A 14,680-nucleotide genomic window follows, 5' to 3' on the forward strand; every position below is an offset into this window, starting at 1 on the left:
CTTCGTCAACCAGATTAGACCCTACTGGAGTGACTACGATGGAATTCATACTACTCTCCTAAACCAAAACTTGTTCTTCCCTTTGTTAAGGCCCCTCTCGCACGAAGAAGGAAACCTTATTAAGGAACAAACGGTTTTTAAAATTAACCGACTTTCTTCTCATGTCAATTTTCTCAAACAAGATATTCATATCAAAAAAATTGAGCAGTCCTTACAAACCCCGGAGAGGCTTAATTGCCACCTGAACAAGCCCTATATGTAGATAATGAAACTGACTTTTAAATCGGTTTATATCTAAATCATTTAATAGTTGAATAATTTCTAAAGAATTATTAATAGCAACAGTAGACTCAGAGGTCTTAATATTATGTTTTTTGAAAAAACTGAATTTTCCGATTTGATAAATCGTACTGAAGGACTCTTCAGGAATACTCCAGTTTTGAAGATTGTTCTCGATATTAGCAATCTGGGTTGCTTTGGAAGAAAGATTAATAGTATTTTTGGTATGAATGTTTGGATTCATGTTTGAAAATACTGTCTAGAGACTGACTGGGAAACAAAGAATTTCATATAAGGAAACACAAACAATTATCATCTAGGATACAACCTATAATAAATTAAAGCAATACATCGAAGGCTTATGGGAACTGATCTAGTCTTAATGGCTTTACGACAGACTTAGCTTAAGTGTTATCTTAGTGACGGGACTACCAACAGGGTCGAACGCTTACCTTAGAGTTCAATGGAAGAGAGAACTCCAATCTCTTGTTTTTTGCTAAAATACGACTTACTGGTTTATTCTCCAAAACCCCCTTTAAATAGGAGTATTACAACAATAGTCCAATCCTTATGAAAGTAGAAAAAATAAAATCCTATTCTAGAGTGTAATCCTAATGAAAGTAGGAAACATAAAATCCTATTCTAGAATAATAAATAAAGTTGCTTAAAATATAAATAAATAATAAATAAAGCTACTTAAAATAATAATTAAATACTTAATTAATTAACTTCCACGCATCCACAACAGTGTTAGTTGTTAGAAGCGAAGAGTTAATGTAATTAAGAATGTTATGATGATATCTGATGAGTTCCACCTCAACTAAATATAAGGTGTAGGTATTTTAATAAGGTAAAATCTTTTATAAATGATGGTGGAAAGCTTCATCTGCAAATACAAGCAGTATACCAAACATAGAGAACCTATACCAAAAAGTGTATTGTTCTCTAATAAAGCAATACAATCATCTATACACTAGCAACCTCAAGGGTACACCGAAGAGAAATATCAACAGAGGACTACTTTGCAGTTTAAAAAAATCACCATCTACTCCTTCAAATGCTCTCATGTTTCTCTCTTTACATAGAACCCACAAAATGGCTAATGAAGATTGCATCCTACAACTATAAATAGGTGGATCTTGTATTCCACTAGGCATAATACATAAACATGCCCTTTAACTTGGCATCAGATCACATCTATGACCTCCAACTTTGGGTGTGCACAAGTATGACCTCCAACTTTGGGTGTGCACAAGTAGGCACTTAAACTTGTATAAAGTTAAACAGGTAGACACATATGTCCTATGTGGCATCCTACATGGCCAATTCTTGTCCTACATAGCGTCCTACGTGTATTATGCCACAGAGGACGTGTGTGTCTACTTATTCAACTTTATACAAGTTTAAGTGTCTACTTGTGCACACCAAAAGTTGGAGGTCATAGATGTGATTTGATGTCATGTTAAAGGGCATGTTTATGTATTATCCCATTCCACTATCATCGTGTAATCAAAATATCTCCTCTTCTCTTAGTTTTTTCTTACGGTGGTGTTTAAGTTTCAAAGTGATACAAGACAAGGACACTAAGCAGTAGCTCTTTAGCAAAGTAGCCAACGTTCAGTGTGTGTCATCAATTGTTATTTTTCTATGTGTGTGTGTGTCAACGCTGAAGTGCTTTTGAATTGTGTAGAAATGGTGCACATAATGGCAGAAGAATAAATAATTAGAGATTTGGTATTGTGTACTATGTCCTTTTCTAGATTGGTTTGTCTTGGGCCGGGGGTCTATCGAGAACAGCCTCTCTACCTCAGCTCCGAGGTAGCGATACGGACTGTGTACACTTACCCCCTCAAAAATCAGAGTTAATTACTGACAGTGTGGTAAAGCAGACTTCTTCACTTCTTCAAATTAACTGGTTAAAAACTCATAATAGAGCTCCTTATATAAAAGTTTTCAGCAACAAAAGCTTCGTAATATTTGTGTTTCTTAATTATGAGACATATATTATGAATATTTTACACTTTTAATTGTTCTCTAACTAATTTAACCTAAATTGCTCGGACTCTCCAAAAATGTTGCTGCACCCTTGTCAGATCCTTCAGAAATACACTATTTTTGGAGGATCCGACACGCACCCGTGGACATTTTTTAAGAGTCCAAGCAACTTAGAATTTAACCATTCAGAATGAATAAGTTTTCTTGACATTCATCATGTTCCCTCAAACTCGGAGTGATAAAGTAACTTATAGTTGCTTGCTTTGAAAACGAAATACTAAAGATAGACCTGGGTAGTTACTAGTTGTCTGAACAGTGTAACCAAAATGGTAAGCAATCAACCAGAAAAAAAAAAGAGATGTAGGAATTCTAGAACATTGGCAACTTTTCTCGGATAAAGATTATGCTCGTTTTTACATAGGAAAAGATGGAGACATAATACTAAAGATAATGCTTTCTGGAGGAAGGCAATAAATCGAAAATATGGTCAACGGGATATTGGCGCACTAAACCAGTAAATTCTTCTTTTGGGATTAGTATTTGGAAACACATCAGGAAATTTTGGGAGAACTTTGCTGTAAACATTGAGTTCGTAATTGGCAACGGAAGGAATTACATTCTTCTGGAATAATAATTGGTTAGAACGTGGTCCTTTAAAAGAATTATATCCAGATTTGTTCTGTTTGGCCTCTACACCTGAAGCTACAATTGAGGATGCATGAATTCGACAGGAATGCAATATCTCTTTTAGAAGATTGCTGTAGGACTAGGCGATTGAAAGGGTGGCTGGAATTCTGAAGACACAGGCAGTCTTTCATGGTTCACAAAATTTTGAGGACTCAATGGTTTGGGAATGGAAGAAGCAACAATAGGTCCACAATCAGTCGTGCCTATCACTCTCTGTCAGGTACTGATTCCATTAACCCTGACTGGCCTTGGAAATTTCTTTGGGAAGTCACAGCTCCATTCAAAGTTCTCTGTTTTACATGGTTAAAAGGGGATACAGTTGAGCTCTAGAGAAGAACACCCCACTTATTCCTGCATTGTAAAGGTCACTTAACTTTTATGGTAATCATTTGTGTCTCTGGCAGAGGTTAAATAATTCAATAGGTAATGCCTAGAGACACAAAGGACCTCTTGTGGACTTGGAGCCATGCAACAGGAAGTATTAGACAGAAAAAATGGTGGAATATTGTTCCAGCTTGCATATAGTGGACTGTGCGGAAAGAAAGGAAAGCTAGGTGCTTCGAAGACACGAGCTGCTCTATACAGGGAATTAAGAACTGTTTTTTTCTCTTTAATATTCTGGTGTAAAACTATGTTGAGGATGCAGAAACAAATATGAATATTTTAACTCCTTGTACCTGTAGTTTTTGGACTGGGCCTTTTCTAATTGTAAATACTGATACGAGCACCATTTGATGCTGATGAACATCATATAGGATATTCACAATATATACTAGCCAAATGCAATGAATATAATCATATTATATTTTATGAAAATTCTTCCACATACCTATGTTGTTTTTTCCCAATCTTTCACAAAAATAACACTTTGCAAATACGATTAAAACTCTTTAGTAATCAGTATATATGTGTGTGTGTGTGTGTGTGTGTGTATATGGACAAGCATCTACCTCTCGATTTCTAGATATTCATGGAAGATAAACCGATTTTATATTACAATCGGCAAGTAACAAACCTGATATTCAGCTTCAACAGGAATGCAATCCAACGAATATGGTTGTTGAAGGCGAGCAATTATGCGGTCCTAAAAGAGCCACAGAAGAGGTTTAAGCAAACACAGAAGCAAAATGAAGCAAATAAGGAAAGAAATCATAATTACAAAAGTAAGAGGATTTTATCCTGCAATTCTGCGATCATATGAAATTTACGTAACTGCACACAGAATAAAATTGGCAGTGCTCTTTGCTGCAAAGGAACTGCAAGCTAATGCAAGCTTTTGTAACCCAATATTCTGGTCTCGTCTCAGGGTAGGCCTTTGCTATCTTCCAGTGCATTTCAATAAAATATTCTCTATCTTAAAATTTTGAAGGTACTCAACATTACAAGGAATATTCATGTAAGGCCCTGTAACGTCATATAAATAAATAGGACGCACTTGAGTGTATCACATTTTAAAACGAGTCAACAAGGGTAAGATACGATATTGGACTTAGTGGAAGTGATGAGGTGGATTAAAATACTCGAGACAAACAAAATAAAATGTCTCGGGACCTGAAGAAGGGTTATGTGTCGCACAACAATCGCATGGACAGAAATAGAATAATTCCAGTTTGTGGCACTAGTTGTGTGTCACAAGACCTGGAAAAGATTCCAGGTTTGGCATGGTGCAATGGTTGTGCAGCCACAGGAAGTCCCCGTGCTCGGAATAGAATTTAAAAGTCGCGTCCGGGAGAGAGAAAGTATATTATTTTTTCTTCAACATTTTTTCGAGCTTGGGAGGATAAAAGTGAATTAGCGCTTTCCCTTTACATCTATGGTAAGAATCCAAACTCTCTTGTGTGAATTCAAGTCATTTAACACAAAAATAAGTGAGAATTAACACAACAAATTACAGCTTTTCCATTCAATCCTCAAGAACTCAAAGAGAGACGAATCTAGGGATCTTCAAAAAGGTAAAACTCGACTCTTTCTCTTCCTACGAGTTATAGACCAAATTACACGAACTAGTAGATTATTTAAACCAAGGATTACACGAATCCAGGCCCCATGGATGTAGTTTGGTAAAGATATGGAATAAAACTTAAACCTTTGGACATGTATTGATTATTGACCCTGAACGAAAGGTGAAACGTGAAATCATGCATTAAAACGCGTGAAAAAGTTCGAGAAGTTGAGCAAACTCATAACTAGAGGTCAGTTAAAGCTCACTAACTTACTAAATGAGAATTCTAGAAACCTCTGTGTACCCTACATGTTTGATAAAATACCATAGATAATATCCTGCTGAATCAACTCTAAATCCACCTTATTCTCATTTAGTTCACTCGTAAATAAGAAAGACTGAGTTGTACATGTATTATTAGACATCTTTCATGACTTATGTGATTTATATACTCAGCTTTCAGAATATTACTTGTGCATGAATCATGAACAATTACATGTTGCGTGCATTGCAGTCACATTTAAGCTCTGTTCAAATTTAGCTACTGGTGTGATCACATTCCGAATCAGAAGGGGGAAATGGCCAACCTCCCTTTGCATGAGAGCCACAAGGGTCAGGGATAGGTGCCATGCTCTTAAGCGCCAACTTAAGGGATAGACCAACAACCCCTATATGTGTTTCCAGATCTCAACATACAATGTACATAGGGTCACAACATTAAAACCTTTTTTCATAAGAAAATGATTTGCTTTCAAAACTATCTATGCAATCATGTACATGTCAGTATTCAGTTTACACTTCAATTCATAGTCTAATTATAGTTGTGACAATGCAGTCTCTAGCTACCAGCTACCTTTAGTAGAATATGCCCATTTCCAACTTATGTGATCTTTCCAGTTCTTGATACTTTGTACCTTTAACCCAAAAAGTTTGTTCTCTTTCACTGAGGAAATAGTCTATGAGACTTACTGGTATCCTATAGGAGATACTTAGCCTGTGAGTGCCTGCTTCAATTATCTTGGACGCAGATACTACAGATAGGCACGATCGGATTGAGACTTCAGCGCAACTCACTTTCACCAGTCACTTTGGTGGCAGCTCAGTCTTACTTATATTGCTTTAAACTTTTAAGTATTGGGGGTAATGCCCCAACAACATATTTTTAGTATACATAGAGGCTTATAACTTAAACCTAGTGGGTATTTAAAGGATTTCAATTTCAATTTGCAATATTCATTTATAGACCTGAATGACTAAGTATAACTCCAAGGCGTGGCATGACACAACTATCTATTTCTTTTTTTGCCTCTCTATCACGTTGACTCCCCTTTACAAGAGTGCACAAAGAAGCACATCCTCCCTCTACTGCTCAATCCCCCATGCAAGAATGAAAGAGTGCACAAAGAAGCACACCTGTAATACTTTCATGAATAAGGCTGTGCCGCAAACAAAACACACAACAGATAATTCAAATACCAGACACAGTGGCATGCTTTCACCTGGATTGTGGCAAGAGGAGTAGTCCTAACATATCACAACATAAGGAAAAATATGACTATTGTATCATGTTGTTGTTTATGCGGGCAGGATGCCAAGACAGTCAACCACTTATTTCTTCATTGCATTCTCACTAGACAGTTGTGGGACTTGTTCATCAGTTTCAGTGGTATATTAGATGGACAATGCTAGGAAGTATCTTTGAACTTGTCTTGTTTGAATGCATGGAAAAACCGTAATACTAAAAAGAACAGATGGAAAATTTTCCCAGCTGCTATTTGGTGGACACTTTGGAAGGAAAGGAACTCTAGATGCTTTGAGAATACAGCCAACACTACCCAGAAGATCAAGATGAACTGCATTCTTCTTTATTATTTTTGGTGTACAGCTGAATATAGTGAAGGTTCAGATTTAGACTCATTACTACAAGTTCTAGACTCCCTGTAAGAAGAACAGGGGTTGCAATCACTTTTAGTTTCCAGCACAAAGTTGATGCTGATGATCTTTTAATATGTTACCTTATCCCCCCCCAAAAAAGAAAATGCATATAAAAACCAACATCATTCTCCCTTTTCAGTCTTTGCTAGTTATTGCAGAAAGAAAGTTCATTATTCCAGATTATCCTTTCATGAATACGTCTCTTATTTGTTCATTATGAACAAAACCCACACCAATCAGCAACCACTTGAACAATCATATTCATGTTTAAACAATGCAGAACATAGGGAAAAAAAATTAGATTAGGTCAATCACCTTGTTCTGAATAACGTCCTTCAAAATAGTTGTAATCCTTTGCAATGTTTCAATTTTCTTTTCCATTTCACTGACATGTGTCAGATGAGCAACATTTTTGTCCTCCTAAAGTTGTAACACAGTACTATGTTAGTTCGTGATACCATCTAAAGAGTAAATTTTCAGGTAAACAGGTGATGAAAATATAATATTGTGCAACATTTTTGTCCTCCTAAAGTTGTAGCACAGTACTATGTTAGTTCGTGATACCGTCTAAAGAGTAAATTTTCAGGTAAGCAGGTGATGAAAATATAATATCACAATATTATTCCTTGTAAACTCAAGTGTCGAATGCAGTACTCTGGGAGTCAACTACGAAGAGACGAGGTGAAGACACACAAAAGTACAGTTTGAGTTGAACTCATAGCAAGAGAAGTGGCAAATATGCTCTGTGCCCAACCAAATCAAGATGCTTTGAAGTGTTAAAAACAGGTTTTTCCTTCATATGTACTATATCACCCTGGGAGTTGGGAGATTGAACGACTGAACTGCAATAATCCTCCTGCAGACTCATGTTCATGCAGGTCCAAGTAGAACCTAAAATGCAGCAAGTATTCTGCATTAAATTTAGACATAGACAAGTTATACTACTGAACTTATGTATTCCCAGGACGAAACAAGCATAAATTTTAGAGGTACATGCTCATCATAAAACTCATTGCATTAATTGTCACCCCTTTTGACCAAATCACCAAACTATTAAACTAAGCTGCCAACTTGATGTAGCTAGTCTCTAACTATAGTGCAAAAGCTATTTATGCACTTGAATACTCAGACGAAACAGAAAACAATATATCTAACAGGTATTAATTAATACACATACAAATAATTGTATATGCTGTGAGATTTTGTTAACATTGTAGGATGTTCTTTTTTCATGGTTAAGTTGTATTGATAGAATAATTTAAACTCAAATTGGCCAGACAAACTACATGCTCACCACAATCTCAAGTTTAAAACCTAGTTTAGGAAGTTCTCGAATTAGTTTGAATGTTATGGTATCCATGCCCTGTCTAAATGGATAGGACGTCTGTATATTACGGTCAAATTAAAAAGTCAAAGTGGTTTATATTCACACTGTCAGGACACAGGAAGTGCATTCACTAGATTAAAGCACCACATTGTGTTGGAAATTTTAAGGAATATGTAAAACCTTAAAAAGAAAATGATGAATCATTAGAATATCAACAATGTCACCTTTCGACCTTGAAGTTCCACTTGTAAATCTGCAATCTTCCTTTGAACAGCAGTAAGTTCCTTCAAGACCTTTATCAAATCATCACCATTTTCGCCAGTGGTGGTGGATAAGTTTTGGATCTCCTCCTAAACAAGGGGAATATTATTGAATTCCATCAATAAATACAAAGAAATCTTAAATAATGAGAGCAAACAAAGAGCAGTACAAGTCTATGGAAGAACTGAGAGAGAAGGAAGGACATATTAGAAAGACATTTCAAATATAACAACACAAATTTTGGGTATCCCCATAGTGTAAGAACAATAGAGAAAAAAAAAAATTAGGAAAAACAAAGCAACCTGAATGATGAAAGGTGAACATGAAAGACAGAGCTAAAACTGAAGTACTGAAAAACACCTAAATTGAATTTTTCTGATTAAGCTGTAGCATGAAATTTTCACTTTTCCAGCTAGAACCAACTAGACTCTTTTCTCTTTCTGTTTCTTTTGATAAGAGTAGTGTTATGAGCCCGCTTACGCACGCCATGACTGATCAACAGAGTAGTATCATGTCTAGCCTACAAGCAAATATTTCCAAGATAATCCTGCCCACCAACAAAGCTGGAGCAAAGAATCTTAAGGTAAACCATGTAAATTCCCCACAATTCCTAACATTTCTTTGCAGCATTCTACAGTTGCATCTCATTTAAATCTTAAGGCCTGTTTAAATCATTTTCTTTTCCTTCATCAAATCCTAAGGGTGTGTTTGTTATGGAGGAAAACATATTTCCAATTTTTCCATGTTTGGTTGGTCAAAATATTTTGTTAAGGAAAACAAGCACCTTAAAATGAGGAAAATGAGCACCCAAGGGTGTGGCCTAGTGAGTCAATGAAGTTGGGTTGAGCACCATGAGTTCTCAGGTTCAATTCCCAACAAAGACAAACATTAGACGATTTCTTCCCATTTGTTCTAGCTGTCGCTGTGGTCGTTTCTTTCACTGCTTTGGATTGGGTTATTGGCTGGGAAACCGTATTTGGGGCGGTGGGTGTTGAGTCCGGTGGTGTTTGCCCCCTAATTGAGTATAGTTTTGTTTCGGGAGTATTCCTTTGAATTTGTGTGAGCCTTGTATTTCCTTGCTGCTGATTTGATACTACCACCGTGTATATCTATATATTTTCCTATACTTTCGTGTAGTGCTGGCTGTGGGCGGTAATGGGTGGATAGGGTCATGTCCGAGGGGGTTGGGGAGTGGGGCCGTGGTGGGGGCGGGGGATGAGGAGAGGGCGGGAATGGGAGGGGGGCCAAGGTTTGGCCGCGGGGGGTAGTAGAGGGCGGGACGGTAGGCTGAGGGTTGGGTCTTGGAATATAGGGACCCTTCAGGGTAAGTCTATAGAGCTTGCGAAGATTCTTAGGAAGAGGAGGATCAACATTGCGTGTGTCCAAGAGACCAAGTGGGTAGGGTCTAAGGCGAGGGATGTGGATGGTTACAAGCTGTGGTACTCTGGGAGCGACAGGCGTAGGAATGGAGTTGGCATCTTAGTAGATGAAGAGCTTAGAAGTCAGGTAGTGGAGGTGAAGGGGATCAACGATAGGTTTATGACTATTAAGTTGGTTGTTCGGGGGTTTACCCTGAACGTGTGTAGTGCTTATGCGCCGCAAGTGGGATCGGAGGGGAGGAGAAGATGCGGTTTTGGGAGGCTTTGGAGGAGGTGGTGAGAGGCGTGCCTAGTTCGGAGAAGATTGTTGTAGCAGGGGATTTCAACGGGTACATCGGGGCGCTACCGGGAGGCTTTGGTGACGTGCATGGGGGTTTTGGTTTTGGGGAGAGAAATGACGAGGGGGCGACCCTACTGGAGTTTACGAGGGCCTTTGAGCTGGTGGTGGTGAACTCGGGCTTCCCGAAGAAGGACGAGCACCTGATCACCTTTCGAAGCGCGATAGCCAGGACTCAGATTGACTTTTTGTTGCTTAGGAAAGGGGATAGGGCGTTGTGTAAAGACTGTAAAGTCATCCCGAGTGAGAATCTTTCGACCCAGCATAGGCTCTTGGTTATGGATTTGGGCATAAAAAAGGATAGAAAGAGGAGGACTAAGGAGTGTAGATCGAGAATTAAGTAGGGCGGCCTGACGCCAGTGAATGCGTGGGAGATAGGGGAGAGGTTGGCGGGAATGGGGGTGTGGGAGTGTAGGGGGGACGTGGATAGTATGTGGGACAGGGCGACAAGGTGCATCAGGGAGAATGCAAGTGAGGTGTTGGGTGTTTCTAGGGGCCGGGCCGGGCACCGTCGGGGGTATTGGTGGTGGAATGAAGAGGTGGAGAAGAAAGTGGGACCAAGAAAGGGGCGTATGCTAAGTTGGTGGATAGTAAGGACGAAGAGGAGAAGCGGGTAAACAGGAAAGAGTACAAGCTAGCGAGGAAGGAGGCGAAGTCAGTAGTCACGGCAGCTAAGACGGCCGCTTTTGAGAGCTTGTATGCAGGGTTACAGGAGAAAGGAGGGGAGAAAAAGTTGTTTAGACTCGCTAAGGCTAGGGAGAGGAAGGGTCGTGACCTCGATCAGGTGAGGTGCATTAAGGGGGAGGACGGTAGAGTGTTGGTGGAGGACGGCCACATTAAGAAGAGATGGCAGTCGTATTTTCATAGGCTCTTGAATGACGAAGGGGATAGAGCTATTGTGTTAGGGGAACTGGAGCACTCAGAGGAGTGTCGGGATTTTAGCTATTGTAGACGTTTTAAGGTAGAAGAGGTTAGACAAGCTGTCCGCAGGATGCGAAGAGGTAGGGCGACGGGGCCGGATGAGATACCGGTGGAGTTTTGGAAGTTCGTTGGAGAGGCTGGTGTAAGGTGGTTGACTGGAGTGTTTAATGAAATCTTCAGGACGGCAAAGATGCTCGAGGCGTGGAGGTGGAGTACCATGGTCCCTCTCTATAAGAATAAGGGGGACATTCAGAGTTGCAATAACTATAGGGGATTAAGTTATTGAGTCACTCTATGAAGATCTGGGAGAGAGTGGTCGAGGTGAGGCTGAGACGGATAGTGTCTATTTCGGAAAACCAGTTTGGATTTATGCCCGGCCGCTCGACGACGGAGGCAATCCACCTGGTGCGGAGGTTGGTGGAGCAGTATAGGGAGCGGAAGAAGGATCTGCACATGGTGTTTATCGATCTGGAAGAGGCATACGACAAAGTCCCCAGGGAGGTGCTTTGGAGATGCTTGGAGGTGAGTGGAGTACCGCTGGCATATACCAGAGTAATTAAGGATATGTATGATGGAGCGAAAACCCAGGTGAGGACGGCGGGAGGAGACTCAGAGCATTTCACTGTCCTGACAGGATTGCACCAGGGATCTACTCTTAGTCCCTTTTTGTTTGCGTTGGTGATGGATGTGTTGACGCGGCGCATTCAAGGGGAGGTGCTGTGGTGTATGCTTTTTGCAGACGATGTAGTTCTGATAGATGAGACTCGAGGGGGTGTGAATGACAAATTAGAGGTGTGGAGGCAAACTCTTGAGTCTAAAGGGTTCAGGGTGAGCAGAAGCAAGACAGAGTATGTGGAATGCAAGTTTAATGACGTGAGGCGGGAGAATGAGGTAGTAGTGAAGCTGGAAGCACAGGAGGTATGTAAGAGGGATAAGTTCAAGTATCTTGGGTCCGTGATCCAGAGTAACGGTGAGATTGACGAGGATGTCTCGCATCGTATTGGGGCGGGATGGATGAAGTGGAAACTCGCGTCGGGGGTGCTGTGTGATAAGAAGGTGCCGCCCAAGCTTAAAGGCAAATTCTACAGGGTGGTAGTCCGTCCGGCCTTGTTGTATGGAGCGGAGTGTTGGCCAGTTAAGAACTCCCACATCCAGAAAATGAAGGTGGCAGAAATGCGGATGTTGCACTGGATGTGTGGACTGACTAGAGGGGATAGAGTTCGGAATGAGACTATCCGGAAGAAGGTTGGTGTGACTTCAGTGGAGTGCACGATGCGGGAAGCACGATTGAGATGGTTCGGACACGTGAAGAGGAGGGGCACGGATGCCCCGGTCCGTAGGTGCGAGAGGCTAGCGTTGGATGGTTTTAGGCGGGGTAAGGGTAGGCCGAAGAAGTACTGGGGCGAGGTGATTAGGCGGGACATGGAACAGTTACAGCTCACCGAGGACATGACCCTAGATAGGAAGGTCTGGAGGGCGTGAATTTCGGCAGAGGATTAGGGCCAGTTTGGGTCGCTAGTGTAGGGAATTACTTGGTGGGGGTTTTATTCCTGTTATGATTCCGTCTTCCATGTTCCATGTTTTATTACGAATCTGTGTGCTTTCCTTTGCTTTCCTCTGTTTTATATTACTTATGGGTGCCGTATTTATGTTATGTAATCTGCTTCTGTGCTTTACTATGTGTTTGTGTGGTATCTCGTCTCTTGAGCCGGGGGTCTATCGGAAACAGCCTTTCTACTTCATCAAAGGTAGAGGTATGGACTGCGTACATCTTACCCCCCAGACCCCACTAGGTGGGAATACACTGGATTTGTTGTTGTTGTTGTTGTTCTAGCCTTGGTGGTCAGAGTTACCTGATACTTATTGCTGGTAGGAGTGCCAGGTATTCCATAGAATTAGTCGAGGTGTGCACAAGTTGGCCTGGACACCACGGTTATCAAAAATAAATAAATAAAATGACGAAAATGACTTCCGAAGCGTAAGTAGGGAAAACAAGGTTCCATTAGTAACTACCAAATTCATTGTCTCCTCCCCACTCACCCAACCCCCATCTCTTGACCATTCCACCCCGACCCCCCCCCCCAAACCCCAAACCCCATCCCACCCTCCTAATATTTCGCTAGCTTATATATAAATGCTCTTGGGATATTATTTTTTTACTTACTTAGCAAACACTAGAAAATAAATAAGGTTTTGTTTGGCCATGAAAACTTTTCACTTTTGGCCATAAAACTCCGAAAAATTCTATTTTACATTTTTTTTCAAGAATTTTCAAAAATTCCAAAAACAGCAAAAAGTTGTCTTCACTCCAAATTACCCACAAAAAATTCAAAAATAACTCTAATTTATTTCATGGCCAAACACAACTCTAATTTCCAAAATATCAATTTTCACTTTGAAAACAAAAACTACACTTCTCTATTTTCACAACGAAACAGGGCTGAGAAACGCACCTGTTTTCCAAGAAAACATCTCTACGAAAACATTTTCCTTCATACCAAACCCACCCGAAATGTCCAAAGGTAACTTCCAAAACCATTAAACTTGCGCAAATCGCAACTCAAATGGATCAGCAGTAAAATCGGAATTGAGCAACAATTTTTCAATTGCAACTATTATTACAACAATCAAATCAGCAATACAAGTCCCAATTTTGATAGTACTTTAAACAGATGTTTAGTTTGAGAGCAGGAGAGATTTAAGATACCTGAGAAGGAGGAGGAGGAACAGAGAAACCCAATTCAGCAGCAATAGAGAGTGCATCAGACATTCCACCAAGTCTTCGCATTGGTTTTCTTCCTACCCATGTTGTTGTTGTATCGCTTCCCATCATCCCACTTTTCTTCTCTCTCTCTGCAACGTCTACCAACTTCAAAATTTTCTACTTCTAACGTCGGTCGGCCAGATCGTGACTTCCTACTTTTCTATTTCTATTTATTAGTGGACAAGCATGGCCGTGTGGTACAGGCCAACATTAACATATTTATTTATTTATTTAATTTTGATATATTTAGATGAAAAATTTTAATAAAAATATTAGGACATTTGGAATCTAGTATGAGTTTAAAATATATTATTTTAATATGTATTTAGATAATTTAAATTGTTAACTATTATAATTTATAATATTTTTAAATTAATATACGTTACTTTTCTTGTCCAATTTTTATGGCATTGATAGTCAATTATATTTTAAAATAATTTAAGTTTTTAATTATTGTGATTTATAATATTTTTTTTCTATTCCAATTTCAGTGACACTAATATAATTTCAAGAGCCGATCAAATATTTTATATCTTTTAAATTTTTTAAATTGTTGATTATTGTGATTTCTAGTATTTTTCATGTAATTTTTTTTTTTGAAATATATAACATATTATTATTTGTTTTAGATATCTTAAGTTGTTTACAATTGTAATTTATAATACTTTTTATGTAATTTTTGAATAATATATGTTACTCTTCTTGTCCAGAGTTTTGTGTCGACAATAACCAATTATATTTTTTAAATAAATTTTCTATCATTGTGATTTATAATATTTTTTCTATCTCAATTTATTGGCACAATGCTTAAATAACCATAATAATTAATTAGGGTTATATAGTAAAATCACGA

At 39.1% G+C, this 14,680-nt stretch overlaps 1 protein-coding gene across 1 annotated transcript in view; it reads right to left on the bottom strand.

Annotated features, from left to right (window-relative positions):
- Nucleotides 1–14,019, bottom strand: part of LOC107847955 (AUGMIN subunit 2) — a 24,754-nt gene extending 10,735 nt beyond the window's left edge. The window contains exons 1-4 of the mRNA XM_016692577.2: nt 13,771–14,019; nt 8,390–8,515; nt 7,154–7,258; nt 3,977–4,045 (exon numbers count right to left, since the gene is read on the bottom strand). Of these exons, the coding sequence (XP_016548063.1) occupies nt 3,977–4,045; nt 7,154–7,258; nt 8,390–8,515; nt 13,771–13,896 (426 nt within the window). The 5' untranslated portion in view covers nt 13,897–14,019. The remainder of the gene's footprint in view (nt 1–3,976; nt 4,046–7,153; nt 7,259–8,389; nt 8,516–13,770) is intronic.
- Nucleotides 14,020–14,680: the final 661 nt, after the last annotated feature.

Source organism: Capsicum annuum, chromosome 1 (genome assembly GCF_002878395.1).
Source record: "Capsicum annuum cultivar UCD-10X-F1 chromosome 1, UCD10Xv1.1, whole genome shotgun sequence".
NCBI classification, from domain to species: Eukaryota; Viridiplantae; Streptophyta; class Magnoliopsida; order Solanales; family Solanaceae; genus Capsicum; species Capsicum annuum.